Source organism: Erithacus rubecula (assembly GCF_903797595.1).
Source record: "Erithacus rubecula genome assembly, contig: scaffold_454_arrow_ctg1, whole genome shotgun sequence".
Lineage (NCBI taxonomy): Eukaryota > Metazoa > Chordata > Aves > Passeriformes > Muscicapidae > Erithacus > Erithacus rubecula.
The window spans coordinates 23234-50466 of NW_027635885.1; the positions used below are offsets into that span (position 1 = coordinate 23234).

General features: G+C 55.2%; 1 protein-coding gene across 1 annotated transcript; it reads left to right on the top strand.

The window, feature by feature from the left end:
* ILF3 (interleukin enhancer binding factor 3) lies at nt 1-25908 on the top strand. The gene is given in 21 exon segments (XM_079332708.1): nt 1-176; nt 2652-2748; nt 2832-3058; nt 3533-3713; nt 5265-5412; nt 6665-6756; nt 8278-8373; nt 12330-12441; nt 13475-13572; nt 14898-15009; nt 15091-15201; nt 16403-16602; nt 17462-17632; nt 18620-18757; nt 19981-20157; nt 21417-21573; nt 22266-22319; nt 22951-23096; nt 23098-23299; nt 24753-24884; nt 25478-25908. Coding segments are annotated over 20 exon segments (2688 nt in total). The 5' UTR covers nt 1-176; nt 2652-2745; the 3' UTR covers nt 25609-25908.
* Nucleotides 25909-27233: the final 1325 nt, after the last annotated feature.

Below are 27233 nucleotides of genomic sequence, written 5' to 3' on the forward strand. Positions count from 1 at the left end.
CCCCCCGCCGGCGGCGGCCCCGCCCCCGCCGCAGTCCCGGCGCCGCCGCTCCGGCCCCCGCTCCGGCCCCGCTCCGGCCCCGCCGCGGCCGCTCCGGCCCCGCTCCGGCCCTTCCCGGGCCCCGCCGGCCGGGCCGGGCCGGGCCGCCCCCGCGAGGCAGCGCCGGCAGCGTCCCGGTAGGAGCCATGCCCGCACCGCGCGCGCTGGAGGAGGGGGGAACCACGCCGAGCCGGGCCGAGCCGGGCCGGGCTGGGTGGAGGCGGTGCTGGGGCGGGAGGAGCCGGTGTGAGGTGGGGGAGCGGCGGGACACGGTGACCCGGCCCCCCCCGTGTCCCCTCCCTCCCGCCCTGCCCATTGTGTGCAGACAAAATGGCGGCGGTGAGTGAGGGGAGGGTGTGGGGGGGCGGCCGGGTCCCCTCACGGATCCCCCTCAGCATTGCCCCGAGGGACCGGGGGTGACCGAGCCGCTGCCCGGGGGTCGCGGCTACCGCACCGAGCTCCCCCCGGCTCCCCTCATTTCTGCCCGGCGCCGCTTTGTTCGCGCCGCGCTTGCAAATGGCGGCAGCGCCCGGCGGCCCCCGCGCCCCCTCCTCACCCTCCGCGCCCCCTCCTCACCCTCCGCGCCCCCTCCTCACCCTCCGCGCCCCCTCCTCGCTTTCGTCCCCTCGTGTGGGGACGGGGATGGAGAGGTCTGAGGGTGTCTGATCCTTCCCCGACCCCTCATCCTCCCCTGGGTTGGATATTCTGGGGGATCACAGAGGAGCTGCGATCATCCCCCTTGGAGGGGCTTAAAGATCCTTTTCCCTCCCTATCCCGCCTCACCCCTGGCTGGGAATCCAGCGGGATCATCCCTTTTTGGGGGGATTTTAGCCCTTTTCCCCCTCAGCAGCAGGATCTCCTCTCCTCAGCTTTTCCTCTGTCCCTCCCGTTTCCCGCCGCTCCAGCCGCGCAGGGATTTTAAAAAAACCCAAAATCCAGCAGCTCTGAGGGGCTTTGTGCCCCCTTCGCTCCACTCCGGGATTCCTTCATTGCTCCCTGTGCTGCCTCCTCATCCATCCTGCCAAAACACACACACAAAAAAAGCCACCAATTAATTCCTCCTTAAAACGCGGCCTCGATCCCCCCAGCGCGGCTTCACGTTTAGAAATTCCAATCTTTTACGTCCTTTGGTTGTTTTTCCCTCCGTCCTGCCAAAAACGCCTTTGGGAGAGTCCCTCCTTCCCTTGGGAGGCTCGATGGGAGCGCGGGAAGTTTGGTGAATTCCTGCTGGGGGTGGGAGCTGAAACCAGCTGCAATTCCAGGGGTTTATCCCCTTTCCAAGGGCTGTGTCAGGACTGAGCTCCTGGTTTAACCAAATCTCTGCTTTTTCTGCACAAAAGACACAAATCTGGTGGTGCTGGAGCATCAGCTCTCAGATTTCTCCCTCCAACAATCCCAGAAGAGGGATAATGGGAGATTCTCTGACTGTAGGAATGGCAGGGAGGGATTTCAACCCATTCCTTAACCCAGCCTGGAGGAAATTGAGGGAATTTTAAGGGAAATAACGGGGCCTTCAAGGCCCAGCCCAGAGCAGGAGACTCCATGTGGAATGATTCTCCCTGCTCAGCCGGGTTTAATTACAATTAAATCCAGATTTATGGCGCTATTAAGTCATCCTGTGAATGAACTGGCAGGGTTGGAATCAGAAGGGTTTCCTTGGGTGGAATTGTGTGTCTGTACAGTGGCTATAGGGAATGAGTTTTCCTGGTTTTTATCCTAAAAAGGTGAGCTGAACGACAAATTGGGGAGGGAAAAGGTGAAAAATGAGCTGTGGTATGGGAAATACATGAAAAAGGGAAAAACTGCCCCAAAATGGGGCTTGGCTGGGAGCTCTGGGCTAATCCAGGTGGGATTTGCAGATTTGGTGGGGTTTGGCAGAGGATGATGATGATCTTCCTCATCCTCACAGGGTTTTCCGTGGAGTTTTCCTTGGAGTTACCAGGAAAGTGTCACAGGGCTGGGATTGAACTGGTCAGGGGAAATCAGGGTTTGAATGAATTAATTTTATTGGGTTAATGAGCCTGGCTGGAGCAGGTGCTGATCCTTCCCCTCTCCCTTTGGGAATGGCAGGGCAGTGCCCAGAGGGTCTCATTCCTCCATTCCAAGGAACAAAGTGCTGGAATCAGAACAAAAGGCTCTGCTAGCCCACAAAACCAGCAGGAATTTGGTGTCACTTGGGCTGAATCTGTTAAATTCCAGGACTTTTGAGCTGGGTTTATCCTAATAAATCCAAGGAAGAGGCTCTGTGCATCCTCTGGGCTCGTGTGAGGAAAAAGCAGCAGGGTGGTTTTGGGGTAAAAACAGGGATGTGGGATCTGTGCCACAGGGATGTGGCAGAGGGCTCTGCCAGGGCTGCATGTGAGCATGCAGTTAATTAATTCATTCATTAATTGTCCCAGCTGGCTGCTCCAGTGTGGAGAGCAGAGTTCTATCTACTTTGGAAAAGCCTCTTGGGAATAAAAAGGAATAAATAAGGCTTGGGTGCTCTGTGCTCCTCCACTATCAGTCTGCAGGGGGGATATAAATCCTGGGGAGCACAAACTCATTTACCTAACGAGTTGGGATCTAATTGCTGTCCCTACCCAAGCTCACCCTCTCTCTGTCCCTTCCAGACCCCACAACGCCGCGGCGCTGCCACCCTCCAGCGACCGGAAAAATCCAAATAAACACCTTCAAAACATTACAGGCGGGCAGCGAGCACCAAAAATGGTGAGGAGCAGGGTGGGATCCTGGCTGTGGGGTGAAGACACCCCCACCCCAAATCTCCCTAAACCCTCCCAACTGCCCTGCAGCGCCCGATGAGGATCTTTGTGAACGACGACCGGCACGTGATGGCCAAGCACTCGGCCGTGTACCCCACGCAGGAGGAGCTGGAGGCCGTGCAGAACATGGTGTCCCACACGGAGCGGGCGCTCAAAGCCGTCTCCGACTGGATCGACGAGCAGGAGAAAGTCAGCGGGGAGCAGCCAGAGACTGAGTGCATGGAGACGGCAGCTGATGAGGAGGGCAAGGAGGGAGGGTGAGGAAAAGAGCCTAAAAGTGCCTTAGATCCCAAAAACCCCATGGCTGCTGGGGGAAAAGTTGTGTTCCTTGGGTCGGGATTTGAGGAGAGTTCACCAGTGCAAGGTTGGGGTGGCTGCTCCCCTAAAATTGCCTCAGATCCCAAAAACCCCATGGCTGCTGGGGGAAAAGTTATTGGGGTGTTGAGAATTACCCAGGGCAGAGTTGAGGTGACTGCTCTGTATGATCCTGCCCCTAAAATTCCCTTAGATCCCAAAAACCTGCTGGCTGCTGGGGTAAAAGTTGTTGGGGTGTTGAGAATTACCCAGGGCAGGGTTGGGGTGACTGCTCCCCTAAAATTCCCTTAGATCCCAAAAACTTCATGGCTGCTGGGGTAAAAGTTGTGTTCTCCAGCTGGGGAGTTGAAAATTACCCAGGGCAGAGTTGGGGTGGCTGCTCCTCACTGATCCTGACCCTCTGCTCTGTTTCCCAGGGATCAGAAGGCCACAGAGCAGCTGACCAGGACCCTGAGGGGGGTGATGCGTGTGGGGCTGGTGGCCAAAGGGCTCCTGCTGAAGGGGGACCTGGACCTGGAGCTGGTGCTGCTGTGCAAGGACAAACCCACGGCCAAGCTGCTGGAGAAAGTCGCCGATAACCTGGGAGTGCAGCTGGCGGTGAGATTCCTTTGGGATGGTTCTGTCCCTGAATTCCCTCTGGGATGGTTCTGTCCCTGAATTCCCTCTGGGATGGTTCTGTCCCTGAATTCCCTTTGGGGTGGTTCTGTCCCTGAATTCCCTCTGGGATGGTTCTGTCCCTGAATTCTCTTTGGGATGGTTCTGTCCCTGAATTCTCTTTGGGATGGTTCCCTTTGGGGTGGTTCTGTCCCTGAATTCCCTTTGGGGTGGTTCTGTCCCTGAATTCCCTTTGGGATGGTTCTGTCCCTGAATTCCCTTTGGGGTGGTTCTGTCCCTGAATTCCCTTTGGGATGGTTCTGTCCCTGAATTCCCTTTGGGATGGTTCTGTCCCTGAATTCCCTTTGGGATGGTTCTGTCCCTGAATTCCCTCTGGGGTGGTTCTGTCCCTGAATTCTCTTTGGGATGGTTCCCTCTGGGATGGTTCTGTCCCTGAATTCCCTTTGGGATGGTTCTGTCCCTGAATTCCCTTTGGGATGGTTCTGTCCCTGAATTCCCTTTGGGATGGTTCTGTCCCTGAATTCTCTCTGGGATGGTTCTGTCCCTGAATTCCCTCTGGGGTGGTTCTGTCCCTGAATTCCCTTTGGGATGGTTCTGTCCCTGAATTCCCTCTGGGGTGGTTCTGTCCCTGAATTCCCTCTGGGATGGTTCTGTCCCTGAATTCCCTTTGGGGTGGTTCTGTCCCTGAATTCTCTTTGGGATGGTTCTGTCCCTGAATTCTCTTTGGGATGGTTCTGTCCCTGAATTCCCTCTGGGATGGTTCTGTCCCTGAATTCCCTTTGGGGTGGTTCTGTCCCTGAATTCTGTTTGGGGTGGTTCTGTCCCTGAATTCCCTCTGGGATGGTTCTGTCCCTGAATTCCCTTTGGGGTGGTTCTGTCCCTGAATTCTCTTTGGGATGGTTCTGTCCCTAAAGATAGAGCTTGGAGAAGTCATTTCCAGAGGAGTATGGAAATTGGGATTGCTAAATTTGGATTGGAAATTTGGGATTGCTAAATGAGCTACTCATTGGTTATGGAATGGTTTGAGAAATGGAGCTCATCCTGTTCATGCCTTCCACTATCCCAGGCTGCTCCAAACCCCATCCAGCCTGGCCTTGGGCACTCCCAGGGATCAGGGGCAGCCACAGCTCCTCTGGGAATCCCATCCCAGCCCCTCACCTGATATTTCTTCCCAAAATCCCACCTAAACCTGGAATGGATCCAGTCCTACCATGGCTCCCACACTTTCCACTGTCCCAGGTGGCTCCAGCCTGGCCTTGGGCACTCCCAGGGATCAGGGGCAGCCACAGCTCCTCTGGGAAGGAATTTCTCCCCAAAATCCCTCTAACCCCCCATTCTCCAGGGTGAACCCATTCCCTGTGTCCTATCCCTCCATCCCTCATCCCCAGTCCCTCTCCAGCTCTCCTGCAGCTCTCCAGGAGAACATTCCCAGCTCTCTCCAGAGCAGAGGGGCTCCAGGATTATAAAACCATGGAAAGTTTTGTCTTGGAAGGGGCTTCCCAACCCATCTCACCCCACCCCACCTTGCTGCAGGCCATCACCGAGGACAAGTACGAGATCATCCAGTCGGTGGCAGACGCCGCCATCGTCATCAAGAACACCAAGGAGCCTCCGCTGAGCCTGACCATCCACCTGACATCTCCCGTGGTCAGGGAGGAGCTGGAGAAGCAGCTGGCCGGAGGTACGGCCGGCCCAGGCCCCAGGAAGCAGCAGGAAAGTGCTCTTCAGCTTCAGCCCCAGCCCTGGCAGCTCTTCCTGGCCAAATCCAAACCTAAATTCCTGCGCTGGGATCCCGGTGTCGCTTGATCCGGAAGCTGAAGAGCATCTTTCGCACGGGATTTTGCTCTATTTTTATTTATTTTTTAATTATTATTATTTTTTCCTTAAGTATTATTATTTTATCCTTTCTTTTGGTTCCACTTGAGCCTTTAGTTCACTAATTCATCATCTCGTTGTATTCCCCGGCCATGTCAGTGCAGTGACATGAAAACACAAACCAGATTTGGTTAAGAAACCCAAAACAAAACAAAAAAAAACCCTAAAAGGCTTTTTGTCCGAGGAGTTGCATGTCCATGAACCGGGATGTTCCGGGATGTTCCCCGGTGTGTGTTGCAGCAGAACATCAGCTGCTGGGGGCTCCTCCAGCTCCTCAGCGATGCAGAGTTTTGGATAAAGTTAGCTCCTCCAAATTCCCTTTGGAATCCCAATTTGGTTGTGCTCTCCAATCCCCACGGGCTCCGTAGGGCCGGCCTTATCTAGCCTTATCTAAAACCCTGATCTCCAGCGATTTTGGGGCGACTTTCAGGCCTTTCCTCAGTTTTGCTGCAGCACAAACCGGGCACTTCTTTGTGCTCTTGATTGTTGATCTCTGGTGTTGATCTCTCCGAGCCTTCTAGTTTGTCGATTTTAGGGACGCTGGACCTTTGACCAACAGGACGTTCTCTGTCGCGGGCCGGGGCCGGGGCAGCCATCCTTCGGGCCGAGGCTTCCCTGGATCCTCTCTGAGCCTGGCCCTCCCCTCCTCCCTCCTCCCCAGCCCCTGTGCTCCAGTGCAGAGTGGGGCTTTCACCCCCTCCTCAAATTCCCCCATCACCGGCCTCGCTGCCGCCTCTCCATCCATCCATCCATCCATCCATCTCCAGGATTGAATCCATCCATCTCCAGGATCGATTTCTGTCCTCCTCCTCTTCCTCTTCCTCCTCCTCCTCCTCCTCCTCCTCCTCCTCCTCCTCCTCCCAGCCCATCCCTCCCTGGGAATTGAGCCTCCCCTGCATCCAGGCGAGGCCGCAGCCCCTTCCCTCCCGCTCCCAACATCCCAGCAGGATTTTTTTGGGAGCCTCCGCTGCCCGTTAGGATGCTGCCTCATCCCCCTCGGCCCGACAGAAGCCCCTTGGTCAAACCGTGCCTTGTCTTCTTATTCCATCCACGACTAGAAACGCTCTCAGTCACCGACTCCCCGGACGTTCTGGACAGGCAGAAATGCCTTGCTGCCTTGGCGTCTCTGCGCCACGCCAAGTGGTTCCAGGTTTGCATTTTGTTCTTATATTTATCTTTAAAGTAGAAGCGTTGGTAAACTTCTTTTTTAAGGGGCTGAGTGATTTTTTTGTCGGAGTTGGAGTTTCAAGCGGCCGCCGGTCGCTCGGAGGTGCCGGACTGTGGGCGCTGGAGTCACTTTGGAGCCTCGGTGCGGAGCAGCCCCGGAGCTGCTGCTGTGTGTGAGGAGAACGTCCCCTTGGCCAGGACCTTGGCTAAGACCTTGGCCGACCCCTTGACTAAGGCCTGGGCCAACCAAAACCTTGGCAAAGACCTTGGCCAACTCCTTGGCTAAGATGTTGGCCAACCAACACCTTGGCCAAGACTTTGCCGAAGACCATGGCCAACCAACACCTTGGCTAAGTCTTAGGCCAACCTCTTGGTTAAGACCTTGGCTAACTCCTTGGCCAACCAACCCCTTGGCTAAGCCCTTAGTTAGGACCTTGGACAACCTCTTGGCCAACCAGCACCTTGGCTAAGACTTTGGCCAACCAACACCGTGACTAAGCCTTTAGCTAAGACCTTGGCCAACCCCTTGGCCAACTCTTTGGCCAAATCCTTGGCGAAGACCTTGGCCAATCAACCCCTTGGCTAAGCCCTTAGCTAGGACCTTGGACAACCTCTTGGCCAACCAACACCTTGGCTAAGACCTTGGCCAACTCCTTGGCTAAGAACTTGGCTAAACTTTCAGCTGAGACCTTGGCTACCCCCTTGGCTAGAAGCTTGACCAACCTATTGGCCAACCAACACCTTAGCTAAGACCTTCGTCAAGACCTTGGCTAAGACTTTGGCCAAAACCTTGGCCATGACCTTGGCCAACCCCTTGGCTAAGACCTTGGCCAACCCCTTGGCTCAGACCTTGGCCAACCCCTTGGCTAAGACCTTGGCCAGGAGCTTGGCCAACCCCTTGACTAAGACCTTGGCCAACCCCTTGGCTCGGAGCTTGGCCAACCGCTTGGCTTGGAGCTTGGCCAACCCCTTGGCTAAGACCTTGGCCAACCCCTTGGCTAAGACCTTGGCCAACCCCTTGGCTTGGAGCTTGGCCAACCCCTTGACTAAGACCTTGGCCAACCCCTTGGCCAGGAGCTTGGCCAACCGCTTGGCTAAGACCTTGGCCAACCCCTTGGCTCGGAGCTTGGCCAACCCCTTGACTAAGACCTTGGCCAACCCCTTGGCTAAGACCTTGGCCAACCCCTTGGCTTGGACCTTGGCCAATCCCTTGGCTAAGACCTTGGCCAACCCCTTGTCTTGGAGTTGGGCCAACCCCTTGACTAAGACCTTGGCCAACCCCTTAGCTAAGACTTCCGCCAACCCCTTGGCTAAGACCTTGGCCAACCCCTTGGCCATGAGCTCTGCCGAGGCGTTGGCCGGCGCGGCCGCTCCCAGCCCCGCGCTCCGTGCCCCGGCTCCGTGCCCCGGCTCCGGCGTTCCTCGGCCCAGCCTCCCCGGCGCCGCCGCGGGCGCGCGGCCGCTCGCTGGTGAAGCCTCTCCGTGGTTTTGGTTCCGTTTGCAGGCCAGGGCCAACGGGCTGAAGTCGTGCGTCATCGTCATCCGCGTGCTGCGGGACCTGTGCACGCGCGTCCCCACCTGGGCCCCGCTGCGAGGATGGGTAATGCCTCCCCTCCCCCTCCCCCTCCAGCCCGGCTCGGGGGGTGTCTGGGGGGGAATGGATCAAAGGGGTGCAAATTGCTTCATCAGCTTGTTCTGTTAATTACAACTGGTTCTCAAATTGGTGATGAATTGATTTATCAGGCACCAGCTCAGCTTGTTGCTGAATTGGTTTATCAGTTGTCAACTCACCTTAACGTGGAGTTGTTTTGTTGAATCACCTTCTTATCAAAACATTTTATCAGCTACCAAATCACATCATTGTCAGCACTATCAGCTGTCAAGCCTTGTCATTATCTAATTGTTTTATCTGTTATCAAAGCACATCATTATCATCACCAAATTGTTTTATCAGTTATCAAACCGTGTAATTATAACTATCAGATTGTTTTATTAGTTATCAAACCACATCATTATCATCACCAAATTGTTTTATCAGTTGTCACACCATATAATTGTAACTATCAGATTGTTTTATCAGTTATCAAACCACATCATTATCATTACTAAATTTTTTATCAGTTATCAAGCCATATAATTATAACTATGAGATTCATTTGTTAGTTACCAAACCACATCATTATCATCATCAAATTGTTTTCTTAATTATCAAATCACATTATTATTATCAAATTATTTTATCAGTTATTAAACCATAGAATTTTTATTATCAAGTTGGTTTATCAGTTATCAACCACATCCATTATCAAATTCTTTTATCAGTTATCAACCCACATCATTATCAAATTGTTGTTTCTGTGAGTTATCAATCCACATCATTCTCATTATCAAGTTATTTTATCAACTATCAAACCACATCATTATCAAATTGTGTTATAAATTATCAAGTCTTGGTATTGTCAAATACAAAGTCTCAAATCACATTATTTTGAAATATTTTTATCATTATTCAAGTCCTATTATCAAATAGTTTTATCAATTACCAATATCAATTACCAAACCACTCAAAGACCATCATCAGCTCCCTTTATCCATTAACAAACAGTTTCATCATTTACCAAACAACTTTATCTTATCAAATCACATCCCCAGCTTGTTTTATTAATTACCTAATCACCTTGTTATCAAACTTTTATCATGATTTCACAGCCTGGCTCCTTCCTGCTTTGGGACCCGGCAGCTGCTCCTGGAGGTGTCCCTTCCCTGGAGCCCTTCCTGGGATCCCACTCCAGGATCCCAATTTAGGATCCCTTTGTCCAGAGTGTTCCTGGGGTCCCTTCCCAGGATCCCAATTTAGGATCCCTTTGTCCAGAGTGTTCCTGGGATCCCAGGATCCCAATTTAGGATCCCTTTGTCCAGAGTGTTCCTGGGGTCCCAGGATCCCAATTTAGGATCCCTTTGTCCAGAGTGTTCCTGGGGTCACTTCCCAGGATCCCAATTTAGGATCCCTTTGTCCAGAGTGTTCCTGGGGTCCCTTCCCAGGATCCCAATTTAGGATCCCTTTGTCCAGAGTGTTCCTGGGGTCCCAGGATCCCAATTTAGGATCCCTTTGTCCAGAGTGTTCCTGGGGTTCCTTCCCAGGATCCCAATTTAGGATCCCTTTGTCCAGAGTGTTCCTGGGGTCACTTCCCAGGATCCCAATTTAGGATCCCTTTGTCCAGAGTGTTCCTGGGGTCCCTTCCCAGGATCCCAATTTAGGATCCCTTTGTCCAGAGTGTTCCTGGGGTCCCAGGATCCCAATTTAGGATCCCTTTGTCCAGAGTGTTCCTGGGGTCACTTCCCAGGATCCCAATTTAGGATCCCTTTGTCCAGAGTGTTCCTGGGGTCCCTTCCCAGGATCCCAATTTAGGATCCCTTTGTCCAGAGTGTTCCTGGGGTCCCAGGATCCCAATTTAGGATCCCTTTGTCCAGAGTGTTCCTGGGGTCCCAGGATCCCAATTTAGGATCCCTTTGTCCAGAGTGTTCCTGGGGTCCCAGGATCCCAATTTAGGATCCCTTTGTCCAGAGTGTTCCTGGGGTCCCAGGATCCCATCCCAGGGGTTCCCTTTTCCCAGAGTGTTCCCTGGGGTCCCAGGATCCCTTTCCACTGGGTCCTTTTACCAGGATCTCTTTTTCTGGGACCCTTTCCCAAATTCCTTTCCCAGGGTCCCTCTCTGGGATCCCACTCCCAGGATCCCTTCCCAGGATCCCATTCCAGGGGATCCCTTTCCAGGGGGTCCCTTTTTCCAGGATCTCCTTTTTGGGGCCCTTCTCCCAAATCCCCGTCCAGATTTCCTCTCTGGGTTCCCTGTCCCAGATCCTTTTCCAGGGTTCCATTTCCTCTCCGGGTTCCCTCTCTGGGATTCCTTTTTTGGGATCCTTCTCCCAGATCCCTTTCCCAGGCTCCCTTTCCTGGGTTCCATTTCCATTCCAGGCTCCCTCTCTGGGATCCCTCTCCCATGATCCCATTCCAAAGGGTTTCTTTTTTGGGGGCCCTTCTCCCAGATTCCTTTCCAGGCTCCATTTCCCCTCTGGATCTCTGTCCCAGATCCCTTCCCAGGATCCCATTTCCTCTGGATCCCCATCCCAGATCCCTTCCCAGGATCCCATTTCCTCTGGATCCCATTTCCTCTGGATCCCCATCCCAGATCCCTTCCCAGGATCCCATTTCCTCTGGATCCCCATTCCAGATCCCCTTCCAGGATCCCATTTCCTTTCTGGATCCCCATCCCAGATCCCTTCCCAGGATCCCATTTCCTTTTTGGATCCCCATCCCAGATCCCCTTCCAGGATCCCATTTCCTCTGGATCCCCATCCCAGATCCCTTTCCAGGATCCCATTTCCTCTGGATCTCCATCCCAGATCCCCTTCCAGGATCCCATTTCCTTTCTGGATCCCCATCCCAGATCCCCTTCCAGGATCCCATTTCCTTTCTGGATCCTCTTTTCCAGGATCCCATTTCCTTTTTGAATCCCCATCCCAGATCCCTTCCCAGTATCCGATTTTCTTTTTGGATCCCCATCCCAGATCCCTTTCCAGGATCCCATTTCCTCTGGATCCCCATCCCAGATCCCTTTCCAGGATCCCATTTCCTTTCTGGATCCCTTTTCCAGGATCCCATTTCCTTTCTGAATCCCTTTTCCAGGATCCCATTTCCTTTCTGGATCCCCATCCCAGATCCCCTTCCAGGATCCCATTTCCTTTCTGGATCCTCTTTTCCAGGATCCCATTTCCTTTTTGAATCCCCATCCCAGATCCCTTCCCAGTATCCGATTTTCTTTTTGGATCCCCATCCCAGATCCCTTTCCAGGATCCCATTTCCTCTGGATCCCCATCCCAGATCCCTTTCCAGGATCCCATTTCCTTTCTGGATCCCTTTTCCAGGATCCCATTTCCTTTCTGAATCCCTTTTCCAGGATCCCATTTCCTTTTTGGATCCCCATCCCAGATCCCCTTTCCAGGATCCCATTTCCTTTCTGGATCCCCTTTCCAGGATCCCATTTCCTTTCTGGATCCCTTTCCAGGATCCCATTTCCTTTCTGGATCCCCTTTTGCAGGATCCCATTTCCTTTCTGGATCCCTTTCCAGGATCCCATTTCCTTTCTGGATCCCCTTTCCAGGATCCCATTTCCTTTCTGGATCCCCTTTCCAGGATCCCATTTCCTTTCTGGATCCCTTTCCAGGATCCCATTTCCTCTCTGGATCCCCTTTCCAGGATCCCATTTCCTCTCTGGATCCCTTTTCCAGGATCCCATTTCCTTTCTGGATCCCCTTTCCAGGATCCCATTTCCTTTCTGGATCCCCTTTTCCAGGATCCCATTTCCTTTCTGGATCCCTTTCCAGGATCCCATTTCCTTTCTGGATCCCCTTTCCAGGATCCCATTTCCTTTCTGGATCCCCTTTCCAGGATCCCATTTCCTTTCTGGATCCCTTTCCAGGATCCCATTTCCTCTCTGGATCCCCTTCCAGGGTCCCATTTCCCCCCAGCCCTCCCTCAGTGCCCTCGTTGCCTTGCAGCCCCTGGAGCTGCTGTGTGAGAAATCCATCGGGACGGCGAACCGGCCGATGGGCGCGGGCGAGGCGCTGCGCCGGGTGCTGGAGTGCCTGGCCTCGGGCATCGTCATGCCAGGTGAGCTGGGCCAGGTCAGCTGGGACAGGTGAGCTCTCTGCCCAGGTCAGCTCAGGCCAGGTCAGCTGGGACAGGTGAGCTCTCTGCCCAGGTCAGCTCTGGACAGGTGAGCTGGGGACAGTGAGCTCCTCAGGCCAGGTGAGCTCCAGCCAGCTGAGCCCAGGCCAGGTGAGCTCCAGCTGAGCTCCTCAGGCCAGGTGAGCTCCAGCCAGGTGAGCTCCTCAGGCCAGCTGAGCTCCTCAGGCCAGGTGAGCTCCAGCTGAGCTCCTCAGGCCAGCTGAGCTCCTCAGGCCAGGTGAGCTTCAGCCCAGTGAGCTCAGGCCAGGTGAGCTCCAGCCAGCTGAGCTCAGGCCAGGTGAGCTCCAGCCAGCTGAGGTTCTCAGGCCAGGTGAGCTCCAGCTGAGCTCCTCTGGCCAGGTGAGCTCAGGCCAGGTGAGCTCCAGCCAGCTGAGCTCAGGCCAGGTGAGCTCAGGCCAGGTGAGCTCAGGCCAGGTGAGCTCCAGCCCAGTGAGCTCAGGCCAGGTGAGCTCTGGCCAGGTGAGCTCCTCAGGCCAGCTGAGCTCCAACCCAGTGAGCTCAGGCCAGGTGAGCTCTGGCCAGGTGAGCTCTGGCCCAGTGAGCTCCAGCCCAGTGAGCTCTGGCCAGGTGAGCTCTGGCCCAGTGAGCTCAGGCCAGCTGAACTCCTCAGGCCAGGTGAGGTCAGGCCAGGTGAGCTCAGACCATGTGAGCTCCTCAGGCCAGATGAGCTCAGGCCAGCTGAGCCCAGGCCAGCTGAGCTCCTCAGGCCAGGTGAGCCCAGGCCAGCTGAGCTCCTCAGGTGAGCGGAGCCGGGAGCAGCGCGGGGGGCGCCGGCGGTCGGGAGCCCCATAGGGAGAGGCCCCAGTGGGGTTTGGCTCCCAGACAGCCCCAATCCCCCAGAAACCCCAAAACCCCCGAAACGCCCCAAACCCGCGCCCCTCGGAGCTGCCCCGGGGCATTTAGGGTAGAGACCCGGGATAATTCTCTGCATATCTTCCTTGTTTCCTGCCTTCAGATGGTTCTGGTATTTATGACCCTTGTGAAAAAGAAGCCACTGATGCTATTGGGCATCTAGACAGACAACAAAGGGAAGATATCACACAGAGTGCTCAGGTATAGTGTGACCTCCATGCGGCCCCTCCCGACCCCCGGCTCGCTCCGCTCCCGGCTCCCTCGGCCACTTAGACTGGACCCTGCTGGGCACTCACTGCTGGGCACTCACTGCTGTGGTCACTCAGCACCATGGGCACTCAGTGCTGTGGTCACTCAGTGCTGTGTCACTCAGCACCATGGGCCCTCAGTGCTGTGGTCACTCAGTGCTGTGTCACTCAGCACCATGGGCACTCAGTACTGTGGTCACTCAGTACTGTGGGCACTCACTGCTGGGCACTCACTGCTGGGCACTCACTGCTGTGGTCACTCAGCACCATGGGCCCTCAGTACTGTGGTCACTCAGTGCTGTGGTCACTCAGTGCTGTGACACTCAGTGCTGTGGTCACTCAGTGCTGTGACACTCATTGCTGTGGTCACTCAGTGCTGTGTCACTCAGTGCTGTGGTCACTCAGTGCTGTGACACTCATTGCTGTGGTCACTCAGTACTGTGGTCAGTCAGTGCTGTGGTCACTCAGTGCTGTGGTCACTCAGTGCTGTGACACTCATTGCTGTGGTCACTCAGTGCTGTGACACTCAGTGCTGTGGTCACTCAGTGCTGTGGTCACTCAGTGCTGTGGTCACTCAGTGCTGTGACACTCAGTGCTGTGGTCACTCAGCACTGTGGGCACTTAGCACCGTGGGCATTCAGCCCAGTGGTCGCACAGCACTGCAGTCACTCAATACCATGGGCACATGGTGCTGTTGGTCGCTCAGTGCTGTGGTCACTCAGCTTTGTGGTCACTTAGCACGATGGCCACTCAGCCCTGTGGTCACTCAGCACTGTGGTCCCTCAGCACCCTGGTCCCTTAGTGCTGTGGTCACTCAGCACTGCAGTCACTCAGCACCATGGTCACTCAGTGCTGTGGTCACTCAGTGCTGTGGTCACTCAGTGCCATGATCACACAGCACTGTGGTCACATGGTGCTGTGGTCACTCAGTGCTGTGGTCACTCATTGCCATGGTCACACAGCACTGTGGTCACATGGTGCTGTGGTCACTCAGCCTGGTGGTCACTCAGCACCGTGGACACTCAGTGCTGTGGTCACTCAGCCCTGTGATCACTCAGCACTGTGGTCACTCAGCCCTGTGGTCACTCACTGCCACACTCACCCCACACCCCCCTCACACACATCCCCCCAGTTTGTCCCCCCAGAGCAAAGCATCAGGTGTTGAGTAGCGAATGGTTCCTGGTTCCCTTTTTGGGTGATGGTCCCCAGTTGAGGAGGGGGGGCTGGGGGGGCTGGGGGTGTCCAGCAGCTCCCAGTGACCCCCAGTCCTGTCCCCAGCACGCCCTCCGCCTCGCCGCCTTCGGCCAGCTGCACAAGGTGCTGGGCATGGACCCCCTGCCCTCCAAAATGCCCAAGAAACCAAAGAACGAGAACCCAGTGGATTATACTGGTACGTACTGGGAGGGGCTGACCCCATCCCTGGGGTCTGGGGGGAAATGAGGGGATTTAGGGTTTGTGCTCCTCACTGCAGTTCAGATCCCGCCCAGCACCACGTACGCAGTGACCCCCATGAAACGACCCATGGAGGAGGATGGGGAGGAGAAATCCCCCAGCAAAAAGAAAAAGAAGATTCAGAAAAAAGGTATTGAGTTAATGAAAGGTAGGTACAGCCTGGGGGGGCTCAGGTGGAGGATTGGGGAGGGTGGAAATTGGGGTGCAGGGTGTGGGGTTGGCTGAAGTAACTTAAAACTGGGAGATCTGCAAAACTGGGATCAAAGAAAAGATCAGGATTTGTGTGGAATGGGGAAAGAGTGATGGGAGTTGGTGTGAAATAGGGAAAGACTGGTCAGAACTGGTCTGGAATTGGGAAAGGTTAATGGGGACTGGTCTGGAATTAGGAAAGGTTAATGGGGACTGGTCTGGAATTGGGAAAGGTTAATGGGGACTGGTCTGGAATTGGGAAGGGTTAATGGGGACTGGTCTGGAATTAGGAAAGGTTAATGGGGACTGGTCTGGAATTGGGAAGGGTTAATGGGGACTGGTCTGGAATTAGGAAAGGTTAATGGGGACTGGTCTGGAATTAGGAAAGGTTAATGGGGACTGGTCTGGAATTAGGAAAGGTCAGTGGGAACTGGTCTGGAATTGGGAAAGATTAATGGGGACTGGTCTGGAATTGGGAAAGGTTAATGGAGACTGGTCTGGAATTGGGAAAGGTCAATGAGACTGGTCTGGAATTGGGCAAGGTCAATGGGGACTGGTCTGGAATTGGGAAAGGTCAATGAGAAATGGTCTGGAATTGGGAAAAGACCAGGTGGAACTGGTCTAGAAAGAGAAAGAACCTGTTGAAACTGGTCTGAGATCACAAAGTACTGGTCAGGACTGGTCTAAAATGGGAAAAGACCACTCAGAACTGATTTGCAATTGGAAAATACTGATGGGAACTGGTGTGGAGTGGGAACAGCCCATGGGAACTGGTCTGGAATGGGAACAGCCCCATGGGAACTGGTCTGGAATGGGAACAGCCCATGGGAACTGGTCTGGAATGGGAACAGCCCCATGGGAACTGGTTTGGAATAGGAACAGCCCCATGGGAACTGGTTTGGAATGGGAACAGCCCCATGGGAACTGGTCTGGAATGGGAACAGCCCCATGGGAACTGGTCTGGAATGGGAACAGCCCCATGGGAACTGGTCTGGAATTAGCAGATGCCCATCAGTACTGGCCAGAAACTAAAAAACACCAACTGGAACTGGCCCCAGACTGGGAAATTCTGGTGTGGAGCCAGTTCTAGTTTTGGGAAGGAGCTGCTGCCGGGTCTCAGGGCTGGTTTTTGCTCCATGCAGAGGAAAAGCTGGAGCCTCCCCAGGCCATGAATGCTCTGATGAAGCTGAACCAGCTCAAACCAGGCCTCCAGTACAAACTGGTGTCCCAGACTGGGCCCGTGCACGCCCCCATCTTCACCATGTCCGTGGAGATCGACGGCAGCACCTTCGAGGCCTCGGGGCCCTCCAAGAAAACAGCCAAGCTGCACGTGGCTGTGAAGGTGGGAGAGGGATGGGAATTTGGGAATGGGAATGTGGGAATGTGGGGATGGGAATGTGGGGATGGGAATGTGGGAATGTGGGGATGGGAATGTGGGAATGTGGGGATGGGAATGTGGGAATGTGGGGATGGCAAAATGGGAATGGGAATGGGGATGGGGATGGGGATGGGGATGGGAATGGGGATGGGGATGGGGATGGGGATGGGAATGGGAATGGGGAATGGGAATGGGAATGGGGAATGGGAATGTGGAGGGGGAATGGGGATGGGGATGGGAATGGGAATGGGGAATGGGAGTGGGAATGGGAAATGGGAGTGGGAATGGGGATGGGAATGGGAGTGGGAATGGGAATGTGAAATGGGAGTGGGAATGAGGAATGGGAGTGGGAATGGAAATGGGAGTGGGAATGGGAATGTGAAATGGGAGTGGGAATGAGGAATGGGAGTGGGAATGGGGATGGGAATGGGAGTGGGAATGGGGATGGGGATGGGAATGGGAATGGGAATGGGAATGGGAAATGGGAGTGGGAATGGGGATGGGAATGGGAAATGGGAGTGGGAATGGGGATGGGGAATGGGGATGTGGAATAGGGAATGGAGAATGGGACTGGAAATGTGGGAATATAGGAATGTGGGAATATGGGAATGGGAATGTGGGAATATGGGAATAGGAAATGGGAATGGGAAAACTTCCAGAAGCTCCAGGGTGGGGTGGGAACAGCCCCGGGAGCTCCCAGTGCCCGGAGTTGCTGCAGGTTTGGGGAAAGCCAAGCACCAATGAGCAGCCTGCAGCTCCACCCCAGTGTTCTCCTGAGCTGGGGGGGCTGGAGCTCGGCCCCTGAGCTCCCTGTGCCCCCCAGGTGCTGCAGGACATGGGTTTGCCCACCGGGGTGGAGGGCAAGGAGTCCAGCAAGGGCGACGAGTCGGCCGAGGAGACGGAGACCAAGCCGGTGGTGGTGGCACCTCCGCCCGTGGTGGAGGCTGTGAGCACACCCACAGCAGCATCACCACCTTCAGAGCAGAGCCCTGAGGTGAGTCAGGGGACAGGGGGCAGGGAACACGGCCTGGGACATTGGCACCACGGGTTTGGGGTCACTGGGACACTGGCACCACTGGGTTTGGGGTCACTGGGACACTGGCACCAGTGCTGCTGCTGGTTTGGGGTCACTGGGACACTGGCACCACGGGTTTGGGGTCACTGGGACACTGGCACCACTGGGTTTGGGGTCACTGGGACACTGGCACCACTGGGTTTGGGGTCACTGGGACACTGGCACCACTGGGTTTGGGGTCACTGGGACACTGGCACCAGTGCTGCTGCTGGTTTGGGGTCACTGGGACACTGGCACCAGTGCTGCTGCTGGTTTGGGGTCACTGGGACACTGGCACCACTGGGTTTGGGGTCACTGGGACACTGGCACCAGTGCTGCTGCTGGTTTGGGGTCACTGGGACACTGGCACCACGGGTTTGGGGTCACTGGGACACTGGCACCAGTGCTGCTGCTGGTTTGGGGTCACTGGGACACTGGCACCACTGGGTTTGGGGTCACTGGGACACTGGCACCACTGGGTTTGGGGTCACTGGGACACTGGCACCACTGGGTTTGGGGTCACTGGGACACTGGCACCACTGGGTTTGGGGTCACTGGGACACTGGCACCACTGGTTTGGGGTCACTGGGACACTGGCACCACGGGTTTGGGGTCACTGGGACACTGACACCACTGGGTTTGGGGTCACTGGGACACTGGCACCAGTGCTGGTGCTGGTTTGAGGTCACTGGGACACTGGCACCAGTGCTGCTGCTGGTTTGGGGTCACTGGGACACTGGGACTCAGCTCCCTGTGGGATTTTGGGACTTGGCTCCCTGTCTGATTTTGGGACTCAGCTCCCTGTCTGATTTTGGGACTCAGCTCCCTGTGGGTTTTTGGGACTCAGCTCCTTGTGGGATTTTGGGACTCAGCTCCCTGTGGAATTTTTGGGTTTTTGGGACTCAGCCAGGTTTTCTGTGCCCCCAGAACGTGAAGCAGCAGGGACCAATCCTGACCAAGCACGGCAAGAACCCGGTGATGGAGCTGAACGAGAAGCGGCGCGGGCTCAAGTACGAGCTGATCTCAGAGACAGGAGGGAGCCACGACAAACGCTTCGTCATGGAGGTCAGGGGACACCAGGGGACACCAGGGGACACAGAGCCACCCCAACCACAGAGAGATCATCCCCTTCCCTGGAGTTTAAATCACCAAATCCATGTGTTGAAGGACAGATTTTTGCCAATGAAGGCAGAAGCTTCTCTTTGAAATGGAGAATGTAACCCCCCCCCCTCCAAATTATTATAGTTTTGATATTAAGGAGCACTCAGGCAAAGATATGGGAATAGGAATAACAGTTCTATGAAAATTGCAATAGCAATGCAGTATTACACAGAACAATCCCAACCCTGCCAGAGTCAGAATCCAAGCTGGCACAGTCAGTCAGTCAGGGTGGTGGCACAGTCCCATTCCATGGTGCTGCATCCTCCTGCAGGGGCAGATGTGGCTCAGCTGGAGCAGTGCTCCTGGAGAAGGTGCAGTTTCCTCTGAAGCTCCAGGGATGATGTGGAAGGGTCTGGTTTTCCTCTGGAATCCAGTGGAAAGACAATATCTTTCTGTCTAAAATCTCATTTTTTATCTGGGTAGGAAAGGTTTGCCTCCTCCCCTGGGTGGAGCATCTCCCAGTGGGATGATGGAATTTTATCAGTCATGCACTGGGACTCAGTGGCCATGAACAGGAGATATCTCCTGGAGGGAGGATGGGCTGTGGGAAGATAAAGATGATTGCCCAGCTGGTTTAAAGATGGCCCATTAGCAGAGAATGTGTGCCAGGAGATCAGGGGCACTGCCACACCCAGTTTGAAACAATGGCCCATTAACAGGAGATATCTCCCACTGGGATAAGAGTCACTGCCACACCCAGTTTGAAACAATGGCCCATTAACAGGAGATATCTCCCGCTGGGATAACAGTCACTGCCACACCCAGTTTGAAACAATGGCCCATTAACAGGAGATATCTCCCGCTGGGATAACAGTCACTGCCACACCCAGTTTGAAACAATGGCCCATTAACAGGAGATTACTCCTGGAGGGAGGATGGGCTGTAGGAAAGATAAAGATGATTGCCCATCTGGTTTAAAGATGGCCCATTAGCAGATAATTAGTGCCACAGAGATGATCAATCACTGCCCCACCTGATTTAACAAATGGTGACAGAATTCACATTTCTGCCCACATCAACCCAGCGCATTTGGGTTGGGAGGAACCTTTCAAAGCCCATCAGCCTGGGATTCCCTGTAGCTCTCCAGTCTTTTCCTGCTTCACTGTGTGGTTCCACCCCTTGCCCAGGTGGAGGTGGATGGGCAGAAGTTCCAAGGTGCAGGCTCCAACAAGAAGGTGGCCAAAGCCTACGCGGCGCTGGCCGCGCTGGAGAAGCTGTTCCCCGACGCTCCCGTGGCCATCGAGCAGAACAAGAAGAAAAGAGCCCCTGTCCAGGCCAGGGGTGGCCCCAAATTCCCAGTCAAAGTGAGTGAAATCCACAGTCCCCCAGCTCTGGAGTGGGAAAGGAGCAGTGGGAACTGGTGTGGAGTGGGAAAAGAGAGATGGGAGCCAGGCCAAGATCAGAAAATACAGATCAGGACTGGTCTAAAGCAGGAAAAGACTGATTGGAACTGGTCTGGAATGGGAAAATGGCAAAGGAAACTGGTCTGGAGTGGGAAAATGGCAAAGGAAACTGGTCTGGAGTGGGTAAAGCAATGGGAACTGGTCTGGAATGAGAAATGAGAGATGGGAACTGGTGTGGAGTGGGAAAAGAGCATTGGGAACTGGTCTGGAGTGGGAAAAGCCAATGGGAACTGGTGTGGAGTGGGAAAAGGGAGATGGGAACTGGTCTAGAGTGGGTAAAGAGAGATGGGAACTGGTGTGGAGTGGGAAAAGAGAGATGGGAACTGGTCTGGAGTGGGAAAAGCCAATGGGAACTGGTGTGGAGTGGGAAAAGGGAGATGGGAACTGGTCTAGAGTGGGTAAAGAGAGATGGGAACTGGTGTGGAGTGGGAAAAGAGAGATGGGAACTGGTGTGGAGTGGGAAAAGAGAGATGGGAACTGGTGTGGAGTGGGAAAAGAGAGATGGGAACTGGTGTGGAGTGGGAAAAGAGAGATGGGAACTGGTGTGGAGTGGGAAAAGAGAGATGGGAACTGGTCTGGAGTGGGAAAAGCCAATGGGAACTGGTCTAGAGTGGGAAAAGAGAGATGGGAACTGGTGTGGAGTGGGAAAAGAGCATTGGGAACTGGTCTGGAGTGGGAAAAGCCAATGGGAACTGGTGTGGAGTGGGAAAAGGGAGATGGGAACTGGTCTAGAGTGGGTAAAGAGAGATGGGAACTGGTGTGGAGTGAGTACAGAGAGATGGGAACTGGTCTGGAGTGAGTACAGAGGGATGGGAACTGGTCTGGAGTGGGAAAAGCCAATGGGAACTGGTGTGGAGTGGGAAAAGAGAGATGGGAACTGGTCTGGAGTGGGAAACCTCTGGGGTCTGACTCTGGGGTGACTCCCCAGCCCCTGGCTCTGGGGTCTGATCCTTTTGTGGCATTGGGAGCAGATCAAACCCCTTGGAAGCCCAAACCCCACAAGGTTCTGAGGGAAAACCTCAGGATTTGGAGGTGCCCAAATTTGGGGTGGCTCTGACTCTGGGGAAGCACCGTCCTGTTTTGGAAGGGGTTTTTTTGGAATTTCCCATAAACCCCCAGCTCCAAGTGACCCCTGTGTCCCCTCCCCTTTGTCCCCACAGCAGCACAACCCAGGGTTTGGGATGGGGGGTGGCCCCATGCACAACGAGGCCCCCCCACCCCCCAACATGCGGGGCCGAGGCCGCGGCGGCAACATGAGGGGCCGGGGGCGAGGCCGGGGCGGCTACGGCGGCAACCACGGCGGCTACCTGAACACAGGTGAGGGCCAGCAGAGGGGCAGGGGTCACAGCCCCCCTGGGGGGGTGTCCATGGCTCCTGGATGTGCTAGAACCTTCCATGAGGGGATGACACCCCCCCTTCCCCACCCCCAGCGTTGTGGGTTTGGGTTATGGATGTTCCGGAGCCCCCCCAAGTCTCTCTGAGGGATCAAATCCCCCTCTGGCTTTGTGTCCATGGATCTTGGAGATTCCAGAGTCCCTCAAATCCCTGTGAGGGAATGAATCCCCCTCAGGTGTGGTGTCCATGGCTCCTGGAGATTCCAGAACATTCCATGAGGGAGTAACCACTCCAGCATTGTGGTTTTGGGTCCTGGGCATTCCAGAGCCCCCCAAATCCCTGTGAGGGAATGAATCCCCCTCAGGTGTGGTGTCCATGGCTCCTGGAGATTCCAGAACATTCCATGAGGGAGTAACCACTCCAGCATTGTGGTTTTGGGTCCTGGGCATTCCAGAACCTTCCATCAGGGAGTGACCCCCCCCCCCCCACTCTGACATTGGCTCCTGGACCTTCCAGAGCCCCCCAAATCCCAGTGAGGGAACAAATCCCCTCTGGTTTTGTGTCCATGTCACTTGGATTTCCCAGAGCTCCCCATGTGGGAATGACTCCCCAAATTCAGAACATTTTCCCCCTGGAATCTCTGTTCACTCCAACATTTTCTCCTCCTGCTCCAGGATCCGGGTACGGCAGCTACGGCTACGGAGGGAACTCTGCCACTGCTGGCTACAGTGAGTGATTCTGGTCTTTTGCCTGCTGGGATCACTGGGATGGGTTTGGATGGGAGATCCCTGCTGGGATCACTGGGATGGATCTGGATGGGAGATCCCTGCTGGGATCACTGGGATGGATCACAGGGAGATCCTTGCTGGAATCAAAGGGATGGATCTGGATGGATCCTGCTGGGATCACAAGAATGGATCTGGATAGATCCTGCTGGGATCACAAAGATGGATCTATCCTGCTAGAATCACTGGGATGGATCACAGGGATGGATCCCTCTGGGATCACTGGGATGGATCTGGATGGGAGATCCCTGCTGGGATCACAGGGATGGAATCCTGCTGGAATCACTGGGATGGATCTGGATGGGAGATCCCTGCTGGGATCACAGGGATGGATCCCTCTGGGATCACAGGGATGGATCACAGGGATGGATCCCTGCTGGAGTTCCTGGCAGTATTTTGGGTGTGAATCCATCCCAGGAGTGTCTCCAGCTGTGGCGTCTGGCTGGGAATTTCACCACAGCCACCAACCCACTGGTGATCCCAGCCAGCCGAGGGGGTCTCCATCACCTCCAGACCCCAAAAACCTGCCCCCCCCTCCCTGGGAGAGCAACACTGACCCCCCCTCTCCCCCCAGGCCAGTTCTACAGCAACGGTGGCCACTCCAACTCGGGGGGCGGCGGCGGCGGCGGCTCCTCGGGCTACGGCTCCTATTACCAGGGGGGCGACGGCTACAGCGGGGCCCCCGCGCCCCCCAAGCACGGGGGCAAGAAGCAGCAGCACGGGGGGGGGCCAGAAGGGCTCCTACAGCTCCGGCTACGGCGGCCACCAGGGCCAGCAGCCCTACGGGCAGGGCCAGTACGGCGGCTACGGGCCCGGGCAGGGCAAGCAGAAGGGCTACGGGCACGGGCAGGGCGGCTACTCGTACTCCAACTCGTACAACTCACCTGGAGGGGGCTCTGACTACAGCTACGAGAGCAAATACAGTGAGTGATGGTGGGGAGGGGGATTTGGGGGGATTTGGGGTGGGGTTGGGCTCTGACTACAGCTACGAGAGCAAATACAGTGAGTGATGGTGGGGAGGGGGGATTTGGGGTGGGGTTGGGCTCTGACTACAGCTACGAGAGCAAATACAGTGAGTGATGGTGGGGAGGGGGATTTGGGTGGGGTTGGGGTCTGACTACAGCTACGAGAGCAAATACAGTGAGTGATGGTGGGGAGGGGGATTTGGGGGGATTTGGGGTGGGGTTGGGGTCTGACTACAGCTACGAGAGCAAATACAGTGAGTGATGGTGGGGAGGGGGATTTGGGGTGGGGTTGGGGTCTGACTACAGCTACGAGAGCAAATACAGTGAGTGATGGTGGGGAGGGGGGATTTGGGGGGATTTGGGGTGGGGTTGTTGCTCTGACTACAGCTACAAGAGCAAATACAGTGAGTGATGGTGGGGAGGGGGGATTTGGGGGGATTTGGGGTGGGCTTGGGCTCTGACTACAGCTACGAGAGCAAATACAGTGAGTGATGGTGGGGAGGGGGATTTGGGGGGATTTGGGGTGGGGTTGGGGTCTCACTAAAGCTATGAGAGCAAATACAGTGAGAGACTGCAGGGGAGGGGGATTTGGGGGGGTTTGGGGTCCAGGTTGAGGTTGGGGTGTCCTAGTAGCTCCCAGTTAACCCTGGCTACTGCCCCCAGCCCTTCCCAGCAACTCCCAGTGACTCCCAGTGTGTCCCAGTGACTCCCAGTTAACCCTGGGTGCTGCCCCCAGCCCTTCCCAGAAACTCCCAGTGTGTCCCAGTGACTCCCAGTGTGTCCCAGTGACTCCCAGTGTGTCCCAGTGACTCCCAGTTAACCCTGGGTACTGCCCCCAGCCCTTCCCAGCAACTCCCAGTGACTCCCAGTGTGTCCCAGTGACTCCCAGTTAACCCTGGGTGCTGCCCCCAGCCCTTCCCAGAAACTCCCAGTGTGTCCCAGTGACTCCCAGTGTGTCCCAGTGACTCCCAGTGTGTCCCAGTGACTCCCAGTTAACCCTGGGTACTGCCCCCAGCCCTTCCCAGCAACTCCCAGTGACTCCCAGTGTGTCCCAGTGACTCCCAGTTAACTCCAGGTGCTGCTCCTAGTGTATCCCAGCCACTCCCAGTGTGTCTCATTGACTCCCAGTGTGTCCCAGTCACTCCCAGCTGCTCCTCCTGGAACTGGAACTGGGATTTTGAGGAGGTTTGGGGCCAAATCCCTCAATTTGGGGCTGGGCTGGGTCAGTGCCAGGGAGAGGGGACAGAGCAGGGCAGGGTGAGGATCCCCCAAATCCCCCTGGAACCGGGGGTCCCCAGGGGGTCCAGTTGAACCCAGGGGGTCGAGCTGAACCCGAGGGGTCTCTCCCCACACCCTCACCCCCATTTTGTGTTTCTGGGGTCCCTCACCCCTGTTTTGTTCCCCCCTGCAGGTTACAGCAGCAGCAGTGGCCGTGGTGGCGGCGGCAGCAGCTACTCGGGGGGCGGCTCCTACAGCTCGGGCTCCCACGGGGGCTACGGGGGCTCGGGGGGCTCAGGGGGCTCCTCCTACCAAGGTAAGGCAGGTCAGTATGGGCTGGGCACAGGGGAGGGGCTGGGGGTGCACAGGGAGTAACCCTGCTCTTCTTCTTCCTCCTCTTCCTTCATCTTCCTCCTCCTCCATCCTTCTATTCTTCCTCCTCCTCCTCTTTCTTCACTTTCTCTTTCTTCTCCTCCCTCCTCCTCCTCTTCCCTACTCTTTCTTCTCTTCCTCCTTCCTCCTCCTTCATCCTCTCATCATCCTCCTCTTCCTCCTTCTCCTTCATCTTCCTCCATCTCCTTCTCCTCCTTCCTCTTACTTCCTTCTCCTCCTCCTCTTCTTCCTCCTTCTCCTCCTCCTTCATCCTCTCGTCGTCCTCCTCTTCCTCCTTCTCCTCCTTCCTCCTACTTCCTTCTCCTTTTCCTTCTTTTCCTTCTTTTCCTCATCTTCCTCCTCTTTCTCCACTTTCTCCTCTTTCTTCTCCTCCTCCTTCCTTCTCCTTCATCCTTTCATCGTCCTCCTCTTACTCCTTCTCCTTCATCCTCCTCCATCTCCTTCCTCCTACTTCCTGCTCCTTCTCCTCCTCTTCTTCCTCCTTCATCTTCCTCCTCCTTCCTCCCCTCCTCCTCCTCCCCACAGGTGGATACTCCTCCCAGTCCAACTACAGCTCTCCAGGCTCCCAGAACTACAGCGGCGCCCCGAGCTCGTACCAGGCGTCGCAGGGCGGCTACGGCAGGAGCGAGCACAGCATGAGTTACCAGTACAGATAAACCCCAAAACCACCCAAATCCGCCCCAAATCCTCCCCAAATCCACCCCAAATCCTGACATTTCCACCCCTTTCCTCCCCCCTCCCATCCCCTTGCTCTGTGTGACCCCGTCACCGCCCTGGGCCTCTATTTAATGGGTCGTAGTTGCCACGACGACTTGGTCTAAATAGGATTATTATTATTATTTTTGGGATTTTTTTGGAAGTCCAAGTTCCAGAGCCTTTTCCCAGGCCTCAGCTGGGGGAGGGGCCCTCGTTGTTCTGCTTTTGTGAAGTGCGTTAAAAAGGAGCTTTTTTCGGTATTTTCTGCCTTTGGTTTCAGTTTTTTTGGGGAATGGGGTCGGGGTGGAGGAGGTGAATAAACCCAAAATTTGGGATAGTTGGGGCTCACAAGGTGTTGTTCTGCACCTCCACACCTCAATTTAGAGGAATCTCATAAAGAAAACCTCCAAATTCTGAGTATTTGTTCCTAAAACCCCTTCAGGTCAGAGTGCTGGGGCTGAACTGGGGACATTCTGGGGCTGAACTGGGCACAAACTGGGGATATTTGGGGCTGAACTGGGGCTGAACTTGAGCTGAACTGGGGTCTCATGGCTCCACTGGATGAACCTCGTGCCGGTGGTTCCGTGCTGGAGCCGGATCCTGGACCCTGCCAGGAACAGAACTGGGAACAAAGCACAGCTCAGCAAACACCAGTAACGGAACTGGGAATGGAGCAGGACCTGGCAAACACCAGTAACGGAACTGGGAACAAGGCACAGCAAAGCAAACACCAGTAACGGAACTGGGAACAAGGCAGGACCTGGCAAACACCAGTAACGGAACTGGGAACAAGGCAGGACCTGGCAAACTCCAGTAACAGAACTGGGAACAAGGCACAGCTCAGCAAACACCAGTAACGGAACTGGGAATGGAGCAGGACCTGGCAAACACCAGTAACGGAACTGGGAACAAGGCACAGCTCAGCAAACACCAGTAACGGAACTGGGAACAAGGCAGGACCTGGCAAACTCCAGTAACAGAACTGGGAACAAGGCAGGACCTGGCAAACACCAGTAACGGAACTGGGAATGGAGCAGGACCTGGCAAACCCCCCAAAACGTCCCCAGAACGATCCCACCCCCACCCCAATCCCCGACCCCGCTGCACCAGCCCAGACGAGGCTCCAGCCCTTTTATTACAAACATCAAATATAACTTAACACAGCAACGCCAAATCCCCGGTCTGGCACATCCCAGCTCAATCCTTAAAACATCCACACCAAAACCCAAACATGCCAAATCCAACCACACCAAACCCAACCACACCAAACCCAATCACACCAAACCCAACTACAACAAAACCCAACCACATCAAACCAAACCACACCAAAACCCAACCATACCAAACCCAACCACACCAAACCCCAACCATACGAAACCCAACCACACCAAACCCAACCACACCAAACCCAACCACACCAAACCCAACCACACCAAACCCAACCATACCAAACCCAATCACACCAAACCCAACTACATCAAACCCAACCACACCAAACCCAACCACACCAAACCCAACCACACCAAACCCCAACCATACCAAACCTGACCACACCAAACCCAACTACAACAAAACCCAACCACAC